Genomic DNA, 15,157 nt, shown 5'->3' with positions numbered 1-15,157 from the left:
CTGCCATTTCAACATTTAAACTCATTCACTAAATCACCTGTTGGTAAGCAACTTGGGGTTAAGTGATCAAAGACACATTAGCTCGTAAATTCTAGAACTGAACCAACAACTTTCCAATGTTACCTCCCACTGAGCCACAGTTGCTATAAGCTTCTGTCAGACTTCTGGCTGGTTGGTCGACCACTCTTCTTGACAGGATGGTTTCCTGGGAAGGAAACAGCATTCAAGCATAGTCTGTGCATCTATTTACACATTGCAGGTCCAGAAGTTTAATGTTAGCCTACTTTAATCTTTGGAGAATATAATTTGGCATGGATACATTATGTTCAGGTCAGGATCATTGACCTGTTGGAAACCCCGGCTGTGTTCAAGTTTCAACCATTTAGGTACTGCTTGTATAGGAGGTTGAGGAATTTGAAGGTTGTCCTCCGTCATTGTTTAATCCACTTTGTGCAGTACATCCCTACCACTACCATCAACACAGCCCCACAGCATGATACTGCCACCACAATGCTCTCCTCAACTCTTCCAAACACATCTCAATCTTCGTGCGGCCCTTTGATGAAACCTTTCTCCAGAAAACATATGGCTTGTATGTGTATGCAGCTCCAAATTTCAGTCCAGCTGAAAGGCGTTGACTTTGGAACAGGAGCTTCTTTCTTCATCAGTCGCCTCTTCAATCCATGGCAGAGTAAAACTGTTTTTCCCTCAGACGGTGACACTGGTGTTCCAGTAGCTTCCGGCTCATGTCAGGTTTTAGCCTCGCTGGTCCCTGAACTTCCAGGCTGATTTCCCCTAATCTGAGTGGGTCAGTTTAGGTCAGATGAGTTAAATTTGGTGTCCCTACAGGACAATGATCCCACGCACATTTAACCAGTTCTTGAATGGATAAAGTAGGAGAATCTTCTATTTTTGAATTGACCTTCCCAAAGCCCTGACCTCAATCCAATTGAAAATCTGTTCTTTGTCAGAAAACAAATTAGTTCAAAGGACCTTTACCAATTCTGCAAAGAAGAGCAGTCAAACGTCCAGGAGAATTCATGCCAGAAGCTTGTTAATTGGTATAAAAAGAATGTAGTCGAGGAGCAAATTGTTACGGGACATGCGGACAGTGCATCTATTTCAAACTCTATGTACAAATTTGAATATGTATGACTTAGTGAAATAAGCCCGGGTAAAATAAATCACTAAAAGCCTTTAAGATTACCAGGACATCCATTCGCGCCCCTGATGGGAGCATGAATGAATGTCTGAATTGGAGGAGGTTGCTTTGTTCCTGTTTAATCACATTAATACCTCTGATGTAAACGCACTGATGTGTCCTCCTTTTTAGATTCGGAGGGGAAGACTTCCAGCCCCCGAGGTTCCCAGCTTGTCCACATGACCCTCATGATGCACAGCTGGGTCGTTCCATCTCAGATGTTCGTCCAGAAACTCCTCACCCTATATCCTTTGAGCTGCTGCTCGGTGCGGTCCCCTGGACCGACTGGTGCTCTGCTCCTAGTCACATGTTTAGGTCTGTTATAATCAGATCAGGGAACAGCCATGGCTTTGTTTTGGGCTCCTGTAAAGCAGATTTAAAGCATACATACACCTGCTTGGAGTTTAGTTTTATGTTCATATCATTTATTTTGGGTTTGGATCCTTGACTTTTTCCTCTCACATATAAGGATTGTCCCTCTGACAAGAGAGGACTGAGGCGGGTGCAGATCTGCCACCTTGTCAGGTGAGTAAGGACACCAGTCGCAGCAGAACTGGTTATCTTGGTCTGTTTGCGAGTAGTAAACATGTTTTGTGTTCTGCTCCGGGGGTAAGGCAGTGGATCAGCCAGTTCCCGGCAGTATTTGAGAAGGACCCCCTCCTGGAACAGACCATGGGGGACCTGTGGGAGCTGGTCCGGCTGGACGGAGAAAAGACACACTCGCAGCCCATCGACACCTCCTGCTTGTGAGTCATGTTGTCATTCCAGCCACCGCCATGCACTGCAGTAATTGTCGTTTACTCCGTAGGGCAAGTCTGAAAACTCTTTTTCTATAAATAAAACGGCCATCTATTTCTGTCTTGTTTCTCTGCCTTTTTTTCCCAGAAACCCTCATATGAACGCATCGCAGGCACCCTCGCCCTCCGTGAAGAAGAGGAAGGTGTCTTTAATATTTGACCACATGGAGCCAGATGAGATGGCCGAGCATCTGAGCTACCTGGAGTTTAAAAACTTCTGTAACGTCTCAGTAAGTTTGCACTCTGTGAACTTAAGAAGGCACCATTATGTTGCCATTTATAACACATAAGTTTCCTCAGTGTAAACAGAGCCGGCCTTGTGACTGCTGAACTTAAATTAACACACGACTTGGTGACAAATACACAGGTCGTGCAGAAACTAGGAAACCCTTCATAGCTTGAAAGTTATATCAGCATAGTTATGAAAACATATTTCATGCTTTCTCTTTCAATAGATCAGCAAATAACTGTCATTTTCTGTTGTACCATGGGAAAGCAATATTAAACTCATCCTCCCTGAAATGTTTAAAGCCAAACTGGAAGTGGTCCCCTAAATAAAGTACTGTTTAGGGCAGAGGTGTCCAAAGTGCTGCCCTGGGGCCATTTTTGGCCCTAGTAATCATTTTATGTGGCCCCCCGGTGGCACAAAATTGGCTCTCCAGCATATGGACTTGATGCAGATGGACACCTTTTGTAATTTTTTAGGATGAGATTTTCAATGACACATTTCTAACTTCTTAAATGGAAAATGTTATGTACAACGCAAAGTATTTTTATTTTATTAGCTATGTTTTTTGGCTTTGGTGCCAAAATTAGGGGCCAACACAATCCTTCGACTATTTATTCAAAAACAGACTTGGGCACACCCATTCTTTAACCTTGGGTAAATACAGCGATAGTTTTCAAATAGCGTTTTGCTGGAGGTAATATACTAAAAACATTTTCTAGATCAACAAAGGAGAAAACGTTTAACCCAAAAATGTCTGAGAACTTTTTTCTAAGCTACAATAATTTGGTCTTTTCTACTTTGTTTCAATAAAATGTTGTATGTACCATTCATTAACTGCTGAGAAGGTAAAAAGAAAAAAATTATTCTGTTTTTTAAATTGTAAAATTGTAAAATACACTTAAGGCCCCTGAGTGATTTCAACTTGCTGGACACCCCTGGCTTAGGGCATTAGGTGGAATGCATGTTGTTCAAAACCATCTGAAAAGTGTGGCATGTATTTGTATTTATCTCCAATGAGCCTATACTTCACAGAACCACTTATTGCTACAGTTACACCTGCATGTTTCTGGGGCTTTCAAAATAGCTCTGGCTCTGTCAAATTGAATGGAGATCATCTGTGAACATAGATTTTCAACTCTTGCCACAGAAACTCAATTGGATTTTGGTCTGGCCTCTGTCTGCGTCATTCTAACTTATTGACCTAAATCATGACATTGTAGCTCTGGCCGTTGGTTGGGGTCAGTGTCTGGCTGGAAGGTGAACCTCAGCCTCAGTCTGAAGTCTTTTGCAGGTTTTCTACTAGAATTGCCCTGAATTTAAATCCATCCATCTATCGTACATGTAGACCAGAACATTTAATTTTTTCTACATCTACAACAGAGATCTTTCTTCCACATATTTACTTTGGTTTTAACTTTTAACAGGACCTCTTCTGGCCTTGTGTCAACAGTGGCCTTCATTCTGCCACTCTTCCATAAAGATCAGATTTATGGAGTATATGACTAATAGTGATCAAGTCAAGAGATTATCCCACTTGAGCTGTGGATCTGTGCAGCTCCTCCAGAGTTTTCATGAGCCTCTTCGCTGCCTCTCTGATTAACACTATCCTTGCTAGGCCAGTCACTTCACTGACTTAACTTAACTTAACTTACTGGGCAACTTGTGCAGAAAACTGGTTTCACTGGATTGTATTTAGTGGCATGAATGGAAAATTGGGCTGAATACAAATTCTTATACTTTCTAGTCACATCTAGGAAGTTGTGTTTTATCAGTAAGGCTGTAGCTGCAATAACAAAATGCTTGATAGAGAGTAGAAAATTAAAAAAACAGTATTAAATGAAGCGTTAAAACAATCTCTTGATATGGAAGCAGAAACGTGTCCTTCTGCAGGCTTTCACAAATGAAGCTGACATCACAGAATACAAGAGAGTGGCCTAGTGATGACTTCATTTGGAGTCAACACAATCTCCTTCACTTCATATTTTGGCTCTGCCATTATCTCATTTGGCTGCTCAGAGGTGTAAGACCAGCCGGTCAACTTGGACCTTCCTCTAAATCTCTCAGATTTCAAAATTATTGCTATTATTTTCACACAGTAAAGGCATGTAGTAAAAAAAAGTTGTTCTATGTGGCTGTCAGTTGAACACAACTGACCAAAATATGAAACTATAGACCCAACAGCTTTCTGTCATTATTGAGAGAGCCGCACAATTTGTAATTTCAACATCTGCTCAACCGCAAAGCCTTGTCTGACCTAAAAGTTATCATCTGTACCATTCCCCTTGGGACTAACTGCACACAGTTTACGATTTGGTTACCACAGACGCTGCCAGATCCAAAGGCAGCACCAACGGCAGAACAGACAAAAGTGACTGAAAATATAACTCAGAGCAGAGCGAAAACCAGCTGGATGCTGGTTTTGAGGAGATTTGCTTTTTAAAATTAAATGTCCATGACCTAAACTGCTATAAAATCCTAGTTTGAAATCAGTTGACAACCCAACACCTTATCATTCCCAATGGGACTCGAGGAAAAACTGTTTGGTCGGATGAGTGTAACGCTGTGGATGTCAGGAGGGAAATCAGACTCAAGCAATCTCTCCTTTAGTGTAGAAGCTTACTGTGAACAGATTTACATGATGTGTTTCCAATGCAGAGCTGAAAGGTGAGATCTAAACAGGGAAACTGAGTTTAAGGACTGTCAACTAGTTCCAACATCAATCTGTAGTGTCACTAAAATCACATGAGACATTTATATGTAAGACATGAAAAAGTGAAATTAGAAACATGCATGTTTGTATAATTTTTATACAGTTTTCTCATAGTTTGTTTCTTTTCTTACTGAACCCAATCAACAATTTTTTGCTTATCAAAGAGATGCTTACACATTCTCGTCATGGATTTATTACACTGAATCAATTGCTTTTTTAGCGTTTTGTTTCTTATTTAGCCTCAGGGCTCCTGATAGGCTCTGTGCTGTGATGCAGTTTGAAAAATGCTCTGTGCATTTCAGCAGATTCCCAATTTCTTTGTGCATGCAGGGAGTCAGTGTTGAACCCTTTATGGTCTCAGCCTGGACGTACTTATTAAAAAAACATGCTGTCCCTTTACTCTGTAAAAGTTTAATGGCACAAACAACGTTTTGGTTTTTGTATGATTAAAAAAAATCTGTCAGGTTATGTCAGATATCTTCTGCAACATGACTGATTTGACAGCTCACTGTGTGTGGTGACAAGATAAATGTGGGTCTTCATCCAGCCTTGTTTGTCACAGTTACAGTTGTTTTTCATTTTTTTATTAATAATTTGATTGTAGACATAGACACGTTTAGGCAGGTATCTATTTACTTGCAGCCATTTGAAGATCTGCTTTACTAAAATGACAACTTCTCTTGTCTTTCCCGTTTTGAAGAGTGGGTAAAAGAATTTCGGCTTTGTCTATGTTTTTTTTAGGAAGTCGTGGATTACTATGTGAAAGAGACGATCAATTTAAATTAAGTGGAAATTACACAAACTATTTGAAGAAATGCACTTTAGATGGATTTTTATGAGTGCCTCTAAGTATGGCACTGGGGATTTTGTTCCGATTATTTCTGAAAACGGGACCTTTCCTTTTTTGAACAAATGTGCTCAGGTTAAAGGTTGTGCCTAAACTGTGGAGGGACTGTTTATTCTGTAATGTGATTGCAATACAAAGATACCAATAAATGGTTTACATTTCTCCACTTTAGGTCATGTAGTACATCAGGGAGGTGTTTCTCTTTTGGTTACAGATTAGTGGTGAGAAACTGAAAAGTCATCTGTAAAATCTTAGAAGCTGGAGGATTTCAGTTTCAGATGCTGCTTTTTTTTTCTACAGTTTTTTAATCTAATATCTTTTATCTGACTGATCAGTTCCTGGACTACCGCAGCTACGTGGTGCGAGGTTCTGTGAGGGACAACCCTGCCCTGGAGCGCTCAGTCATGATGTGTAATGGAGTGTCCCAGTGGGTCCAGCTGATGATCCTCAGCAGGCACACAGCCCAGCAGAGAGCCCAGGTCTTCACCAAGTTTATTCATGTGGCTCAGGTAACCATAAACCTGGTCTCACTGATTGGAGCAGAGCTTTTCTAACTTCTGGGGAATCATGGCCTTATTTTCAAGTCATTTACTCTGTATTTTTTTCCTCCTGTAGAAACTGAGAGCCTTGCAAAACTTTAACACTCTAATGGCGGTAACCGGAGGCCTCTGTCACAGCTCGATCTCTCGCCTCAAAGACACGTCTAATCTGCTGCCCCCTGACATCACTAAGGTATTTTCAATATTACACATAACTCCTGAGTCATTACTGATGACTGATTTACCTCCGAGCTTCAATAATTAACTGTTTTAATGACTTGAATCTTTCTTGCCACTCATATTTGACTTAATTGCTTATTTTAACTAATTAATTGATAGTTCCCATCGGTGCAAATCCCAGACATAATCTTATACTCTGCTGTGAAAAGATTTTGGCCCATTACAGACTTCTTCTGCTTTTGCATTTTTGTCACAGTGGAATGTTTCAGATCAAACAGATGTAAATACTAGACAGGGCGTGGCGGTGGCGCAACCCATGTACGGAAGCTACAGTCCTCGATGCAGCCGTCACGGGTTTGAGTCACGGCCCGTTGACCTTTGCTGTATGTCTTCCCCTTTCTCTCTCCACCGCATTTCACGTCGGTCCACTTACAAAATAAAGGCCACTAATGCCACAAAATATTGCCAAAAAAAAGTAAAAATCAGAGTAACTTTCTTATTATTTAAGAAAATAAGGAAAATTGAGTTAAATTTTACTAGCCACACCAGGCTTAAAAAATGCCCAGCCTGTAGAATCCAGAAAAATAACCTGTATAACAACATGAAGTAGGCTATAAGATATCACGCCCTGATCTAAAGAAATTAAAGAACAGATAAAAAAATAGCATCTATTAATCTGAAAAGGGGTACAAAGCCATTTTGTGCTTTGGGACTCCAGCAAACCAGTTAGAACCAATAGCCGCAACTGAAGAAAACGTGGAAGAGTGGTGAACCTTCCCAAGGCCAACCGGCCAAAGCAACATCAACAACTCATCCAGGAGGTCACACGAAAAACCCAGAATAATATCTCAAGCATTGCAGGCCTCATTTAAGGTCAGGGTTCTTAAATGAACAACAGAAAGACTAAACAAAACTGGCCAGCATGGGAGATTTTCAAGGCCTAAGCCACTGCTGACCAAAAAGGTCACAAAGACCTGACTTAAATTTGCCAAACAAAAACCCATCTTATTAATAATCCAAGACTTTTGAGAAAATATTCTGTGAACTGACAGGACAAAGGTGGAAAACTTTTGAAGGTCTGCATCTGGTTACATGTGGTTTAAAATTAAAACAGCATATCAAAAAAGGAACATCATACCGACGGTCAAACATGGTGTTGGTAGTGTAATGGTCGGGGGCTACTTTGCTGCTACAGGACCTAAAAGACTTGTGGTAACTGATGGAATCATGACTTTTCTGGCCGAAAAACCGAAAGGAGAATGAACAGCTTTCAGTTGTTGTCCCTAAACTAAAAAGGGCCTTGGATTATGGCCACTGATGGCTCAAGTAAAAATAAAACAAAGGTTTTGATGGCCTAGACAAACTATGGATGTCAGACTGAGGTGCTACAGCATGACTTTAAACTCAAAAAACCCTTTAGTGTGGCTACATTTATTCTTCCTAATTGATTAATTCATTATTCTGCAAAGAAGAGTGGGCTAAAATTCCAATTAGTTGGTTACATTGGGCCAGGTTTGTACGGATAGCTTTTTTAGAATAGGATGGAATATCAATACTATTTGTTATTCCACAGTGGGAAAATTCATGTGTACCAGCAGCAAAGTGAAAGGCAAAAGGTAAAAAAATATATATAAAAACAAAAAAATAAGAATAAGAGACTGTACAGAAACGGATAATTTACAACATAACAAAAATACTGTACAGCTATTAAAAATAGCATACTATTAGATTAAGAAAAATTTGAAGCTTAGTCAGTGATGTAAACATTTTTACAAAAGGTGCATGTACATTTGTATTTACACCTGTAATTTGTATCTTTGTACCTGTACTGGCTCGAGGGGGCATCCTAGGACAGAGCTGGCCTCCCTAGTGAACCTCTCTAACCACTTCCTCTCAGATGTAGATGAGCTGCTGCTCCAACATACTACACCATAGAAGATGGCGGATGCCACCACACAGTCAAAAAGGTCTTCAGGAGTGCCCCCTGCTCTCCAAAAGACCTCAGTTTTCTTAGCAACTAGAGTCTGCTCTGATCCTTCCTATAATGAGCATCAGTGTTGTGACTCCTGTCCAGTTTATTGTTCAGGTGAACAATCAGGTGCTATCTTAACGTCCGCTCCCTGGATGTTCACTGGTGTCAGCAGGTTGGTCAGCAGGTTTTCCCCTGCATTAACCAGGAGGTGTTTTTTTCCCTCAATAAATTAAATCATTCATTTAGTAACAATGCTTTATATTATTTCTGACTGATATTAAAATGTATTTGATGAGTTGAACTTTTAAGTGACCAAAAAGCAAAACCAGAAGAAAACTTTAAGGGGGAAAATACTTTTTCACAGCACTATGTGTTCCATATTTGCATAGACAGTGGTAGCATTGCCTATTATATGTTATATCCTCATACAGATACTTATTTTTATCCTTCTAGCTGAATGACCATCTGTTACTGCAGGCTTGTGCTTTGCATTTGAACTTGCAGTGTTTCTAAATGAAAGTAAATAAATGAAATTGATTAAGGTTTTGTACATCATAAAGTAAAACACACTTCAAGGAATCTCAGTTAAAACTAGAACCTGATTAAAAGTAAGGCTCATGTGCAAAAAGACAAGTCAGCTTTCAGTGGAAGATTAAGGGCTGTGATCTTCCTGTAATGTATTAAAGCTTTTGGTGGGTGTAAAAAGTCTGATTTCTCTATCAATGTGGACTGTTTCTGACCTGTTTAAAATTTCCTGTTTGCTGTCAAGGCTTTTCTTCTCAAACTTATCAACACTGAATTTGCATAATACTTGCATAGCAGCTAGTTAAATACATGTAAAACAAAGAGTAGGGCAGTTTTCTCTGTCTGTTCTATTTTTGACCTACAAGACCAGACTGGGCCTTTAGGTAAGGTGGTTTTTCAACATTTGTTTTTGAACTTTGGCTTGGTTGGTTTCACTCCAAAACCTGATTGTTTTCATTCTTTTCTAGTTTGTTAGGCCCCTTTCCTCTCATCATTCCGACATAAAGAAATTTGTACCATCTGGAGATATTCAAAGGCCTTTTTCTAATAAAACAAATAAAAAGTCCCGTGCCATAATCCAAACGAGAAGAAAAATGGTTGATCATCTCCAATTCATGTTTTTGACACCAACTCTCTTAGTATATAAATATTTCTCATCTCTCAGTCCAGTAATTTCATCAAACACAACACCTCAATGCAGACTGGACAGCAACATTAATTGCATGATGTGAGGAGCCATGATCCTTCATTCTGTCTTGTCAGGGTTTAACTACTAAAGAAAGTTCTCACAAAGCCATTTCCTAATGCCTCAGAAGTAATTAACTCGGTTAAATAATTTATGCAATTCAGAAGTAGCAGCTGGGCACAATCTGCGCAAATGTTTTAGGAAGGTCTGTTAAATGTGGTTCTAATCTGAAAAAGGGGGAGTAAAGCAGAAAAAAAGTAGCAGAGTTTTAGAGGCTTCATTTTATTTTTACAAGAGAAAGAGCTTACTGGGAAAACATTTTGTGCAATTACAATAATGTGACAATGTTTCACTCAGGATATGTCAACACGCTGAACGTGCTGAAACGTTAAATCTGTCAAAGGTTTTCTGTAACCTTAATCTTTAGAAATTTAAGACTGGAAAAAATTTGAGCTGTTAAACAGATCCCTGAAATAATGTGCGTCCTCAAACTTTTAATATCACCTGTCAGTATAACAGCTGGTTTCAAATAGCAGTTAGGGTTAGCAGTGGTTTACTATAGGAGTGTGCAAGCATGTCCAAACATGTTTTAGAAGTAAAAGAAATAATAAAGAGAAAATGTAGATTAATTGGTTCCCAGTTCTTTAAAGTGGACTGGTAACCCCATAATGGGTCTAGGTGGGAAACCCAGAAATCCATTTCCTCCCAGTCTGGTCTATTCCAAGGTGTTCCCAAGCCAGAAAGGGCATATAGTTTTCCCAGTGAGTTCTGGGTTATGTCTGGGGTCTCCTCCCAGAGATCTGCCTGGGAAACCTCAAAAGGGAGTTGTTTAGAAGGCATCCTGATCAGAAAGCTGAACCACCTCCACTGACCCATTTGGCAGAACACAAGACACCAGAGACTGACCATCACCTACAGGGAACAGTACACCATTTTTCCAGTTGAGAACCTCACATTTAGGGGAGCTGACATCTTGGCCGCTTCACGCTTGCTGAAGGTCCAAAACTATACCTTGATATAAACGTCAATGAAAACAAGAAACATATTCAGTTGCAAAGGTGACCTCCAACATGTACTGGGAAAAAAGCACAACCTCTTGATTTGGTTAAACAAGGACTAGAAAGTTTTAAAATCACCTCTTACCCCGATAGCAACCTCCATAAACACGGTCATAGGCCTTCTCCAGATCCACCAAACACATGTGGAAGAGACCAAAGAGCTCCTATGACCCCCTCAGCAACCTTCTAAAAGGATAAATACTTTTAACCACAAGTAAAACTTATTTTGTTTAATTTTAACGATGCCTTTTAAATGTATTACATTACAGCTGAAGACCTTTTCTCACTACTTATAAATTACACAGTTTAATATATTAGTGAGCAAATATATATACTTTGCTTTCAATTAGCCAGAGCTTCCTGTATTGGGATGAAAATCAGGCAAAAAGCAGTCAAGTTCTAAAAGATCCTCGAAAGACCTTCAGAAAACCCATGTAACTTTCAATTCAGACCACTTTTAAAGATTACAAGAATGTCCACAACAAATTAGGGAGGAGAGCACTTTAGCTAAGGTTCTTTGGACAGTTGCTGTGTGCTTCTGTTTATGCATTTGACACTTCTGTCCAAAACGACTTACTAATAAGAATATAACAATGCAGTTAATTTGAAAGATATTAATCAGCTTCCTAGAAGGAAGATGATTAGGTTCTGAGCATACAGGGAGGAAGCAGACAGAGATACAGAGTGCAGATAGTACAGTAGAGGGGGTAGGGAAGATCAGGGTAGGTGCTAGGGTAGGAGATGATCTCTGAAGCCCCTGTTCTGGTAGCGCTCGGAAAGTCATTCCACCATCGTGAAACGACACATGAAAAGAGTCTGGATAGACGACCAAAGAGATCGAATCGTGACATAAGCCTTTGCGAGAGTATTCAAGTAGAAAGGAGCCTTTCGGTTAAGCACTTAGTAGGCTAACATCAGTGACTTGGATTTGAAGCTATCTAAACTTCAAGAAATATAGAGCTGCTTTCACACAATCGCGCCTTGCCGCTCTTCATCCCCCATCAGGTCCTGAGTGAATTCACAGAACTCCTCTCCTCACGAAGCAATTATAGCAACTACCGACGGGTCTACAACGAATGCAAGGGCTTCAAGGTGCCCATCCTGGGTGTGCACCTGAAGGACCTCATCTCACTCAATGAGGCGCTACCGGACTACATAGACGAAGAGAAGATCAACCTGAGCAAACTGCAACATCTGTACAGCAACATCAATGACCTACTGGCCATTCACAGCTGCAAGCCGCCATTCGAGGCCAACAAAGACCTTCTGCATCTGCTCACGGTATGAGACAAGAGAAAAAAAGACATGCTAAATAGTTCAAGAACATCTTAATTTATGTTTCTTTTAAATCTTTAGCTGTCTTTAGATTTGTACTACACCGAAGATGAGATATATGAACTATCGTATAACAAGGAACCCAAAAACCCCAAGATTCAGGTACGGAGATCTGAAGTGAGCTTATGTAACCTGTTTTTACAAGACAAATGGACATTTTCGAGCATTCTGTGGGTGTAACATTTAGAAACAAAAAGCACAGGCTTTATGCAGAAATACTTCAAAGTCAGCCACATCAAAGAGCTGTACGTTAGGGAAGTGTGTTATGTGGTGGGTGTGCTCTTTCTTCTTGTTTCTCACAGTCCTTGGTGTGTCGGTCCACAGCCTGTAGCTCCAGTTAAATCACCGGTCGTGGCAGAGTGGGGATCTGGGGTCACCCCTAGGCTTGACTCTGACACCATATCCAAACACGTCAAACAGATGGTGGATGTGAGTACGAGTCCTCATAGTGGCCTCCTGCCTTTCACTTCCTTATACCCTCACACCCCTAAAGCAGAACTGACAAAGCTGAACATCTACTTCTTCTGCTGCCCTCTGCAGTCCATAATGAAAAACTACGACTTGAACCCGGATGGCTACATTTCCCTGGAGGACTTCGAGAAAATAGCAGCCAACTTTCCATTCACCTTCTGCACCCAAGAAACTGACAGGTGAGGATGCTTAGCCACATCTATATACAGGTCCTTCTCAAAATATTAGCATATTGCGATAAAGTTCATTATTTTCCATAATGTCATGATGAAAATTTAACATTCATATATTTTAGATTCATTGCACACTAACTGAAATATTTCAGGTCTTTTATTGTCTTAATACGGATGATGTTGGCATACAGCTCATGAAAACCCAAAATTCCTATCTCACAAAATTAGCATATCATTAAAAGGGTCTCTAAACGAGCTATGAACCTAATCATCTGAATCAACGAGTTAACTCTTAACACCTGCAAAAGATTCCTGAGGCCTTTAAAACTCCCAACCTGGTTCATCACTCAAAACCCCAATCATGGGTAAGACTGCCGACCTGACTGCTGTCCAGAAGGCCACTATTGACACCCTCAAGCAAGAGGGTAAGACACAGAAAGAAATTTCTGTACAAATAGGCTGTTCCCAGAGTGCTGTATCAAGGCACCTCAGTGGGAAGTCTGTGGGAAGGAAAAAGTGTGGCAGAAAACGCTGCACAACGAGAAGAGGTGACCGGACCCTGAGTAAGATTGTGGAGAAGGGCCGATTCCAGACCTTGGGGGACCTGCGGAAGCAGTGGACTGAGTCTGGAGTAGAAACATCCAGAGCCCCCGTGCACAGGCGTGTGCAGGAAATGGGCTACAGGTGCCGCATTCCCCAGGTCAAGCCACTTTTGAACCAGAAACAGCGGCAGAAGCGCCTGACCTGGGCTACAGAGAAGCAGCACTGGACTGTTGCTCAGTGGTCCAAAGTACTTTTTTCGGATGAAAGCAAATTCTGCATGTCATTTGGAAATCAAGGTACCAGAGTCTGGAGGAAGACTGGGGAGAAGGAAATGCCAAAATGCCAGAAGTCCAGTGTCAAGTACCCACAGTCAGTGATGGTCTGGGGTGCCGTGTCAGCTGCTGGTGTTGGTCCACTGTGTTTTATCAAGGGCAGGGTCAATGCAGCTAGCTATCAGGAGATTTTGGAGCACTTCATGCTTCCATCTGCTGAAAAGCTTTATGGAGATGAAGATTTCATTTTTCAGCACGACCTGGCACCTGCTCACAGTGCCAAAACCACTGGTAAATGGTTTACTGACCATGGTATCACTGTGCTCAATTGGCCTGCCAACTCTCCTGACCTGAACCCCATAGAGAATCTGTGGGATATTGTGAAGAGAACGTTGAGAGACTCAAGACCCAACACTCTGGATGAGCTAAAGGCCGCTATCAAAGCATCCTGGGCCTCCATAAGACCTCAGCAGTGCCACAGGCTGATTGCCTCCATGCCACGCCGCATTGAAGCAGTCATTTCTGCAAAAGGATTCCCGACCAAGTATTGAGTGCATAACTGTACATGATTATTTGAAGGTTGACGTTTTTTGTATTAAAAACACTTTTCTTTTATTGGTCAGATGAAATATGCTAATTTTGTGAGATAGGAATTTTGGGTTTTCATGAGCTGTATGCCAAAATCATCCGTATTAAGACAATAAAAGACCTGAAATATTTCAGTTAGTGTGCAATGAATCTAAAATATATGAATGTTAAATTTTCATCATGACATTTTGGAAAATAAGGAACTTTATCACAATATGCTAATATTTTGAGAAGGACCTGTAGCACTCGGCATGCATTCAGGTTGTAATTTGGTCAATTCTTCTCCCCCAGGGAGGGACAGATCAGCCGAGAAGAAATCACCTCTTACTTCATGAGAGGAATGTCTGTCTGCGCCAAGCTGGGCTACAACTTCAACAACACGCATAACTTCCATGAGACCACATACAAGCGGCCGACGTTCTGTGAGACATGTGGAGGCTTTGTGAGTCAGCAATCGTCTTGTTTCTGGTTTAACCAAATGTTCAGTAGAAATGTAACCTCTCATTTCTGCCATGTTACAGCTGTGGGGTGTCATCAAACAGGGCTACCACTGTAAAGGTAAGACGAGCTTGAATGTCTACTATGCACAACTTAATCATTATTTAGAAGAAAAAAACACATCTTTCAACCAGTTGATGTTGAATGTTGCTTCAAATCTTGTTTTTTCTTCCAACTGTCGGTTATACGCTACAATTCTTGCTTGTTTTCTCCCGTGTTCTGCCTGCTGTCACAAGAAAACTCATGATTTTGACTGATTGTGGAAGAAATGATTTGTCGTTAAATAAAATGACCAGACGTCCAGCAGAGCTGTTGTCTGTGCTTCATAAGGCCAGGCTCCAGTCTGGGCTACGAAACACTGTGTGTCTACAGATTTTCAATAGGACTGAGGTCCATTCCAGAGACCTAATGCCAAAAACTATTTTTATTGTGTGTTTGGGATCATTATCCTGTTGAAACACCCAGATGTGTCCTAATTTCACCACCTTGCTACAGCTAAGCCAGAAATTATACCCCTGGCAGATTGTGTTTGTT

General features: G+C 40.8%; 1 protein-coding gene across 1 annotated transcript in view; it reads left to right on the top strand.

Annotated features, from left to right (window-relative positions):
• The window catches only part of rasgrp4 (RAS guanyl releasing protein 4), a 30,656-nt gene that overhangs the window by 10,982 nt on the left and 4,517 nt on the right, over positions 1–15,157 (top strand). The window contains exons 3-14 of the mRNA XM_047391377.1: positions 1,334–1,445; positions 1,664–1,726; positions 1,816–1,947; positions 2,087–2,228; positions 6,120–6,293; positions 6,400–6,516; positions 11,749–12,024; positions 12,100–12,180; positions 12,403–12,507; positions 12,619–12,728; positions 14,417–14,567; positions 14,647–14,683. Coding sequence (XP_047247333.1) covers positions 1,334–1,445; positions 1,664–1,726; positions 1,816–1,947; positions 2,087–2,228; positions 6,120–6,293; positions 6,400–6,516; positions 11,749–12,024; positions 12,100–12,180; positions 12,403–12,507; positions 12,619–12,728; positions 14,417–14,567; positions 14,647–14,683 — 1,500 coding nt within the window. The remainder of the gene's footprint in view (positions 1–1,333; positions 1,446–1,663; positions 1,727–1,815; positions 1,948–2,086; positions 2,229–6,119; positions 6,294–6,399; positions 6,517–11,748; positions 12,025–12,099; positions 12,181–12,402; positions 12,508–12,618; positions 12,729–14,416; positions 14,568–14,646; positions 14,684–15,157) is intronic.

The sequence above is a fragment of the Girardinichthys multiradiatus genome, chromosome 18 (genome assembly GCF_021462225.1).
Source record: "Girardinichthys multiradiatus isolate DD_20200921_A chromosome 18, DD_fGirMul_XY1, whole genome shotgun sequence".
Taxonomy (NCBI): domain Eukaryota; kingdom Metazoa; phylum Chordata; class Actinopteri; order Cyprinodontiformes; family Goodeidae; genus Girardinichthys; species Girardinichthys multiradiatus.
This window is presented reverse-complemented; position numbering and strand designations above follow the sequence as displayed.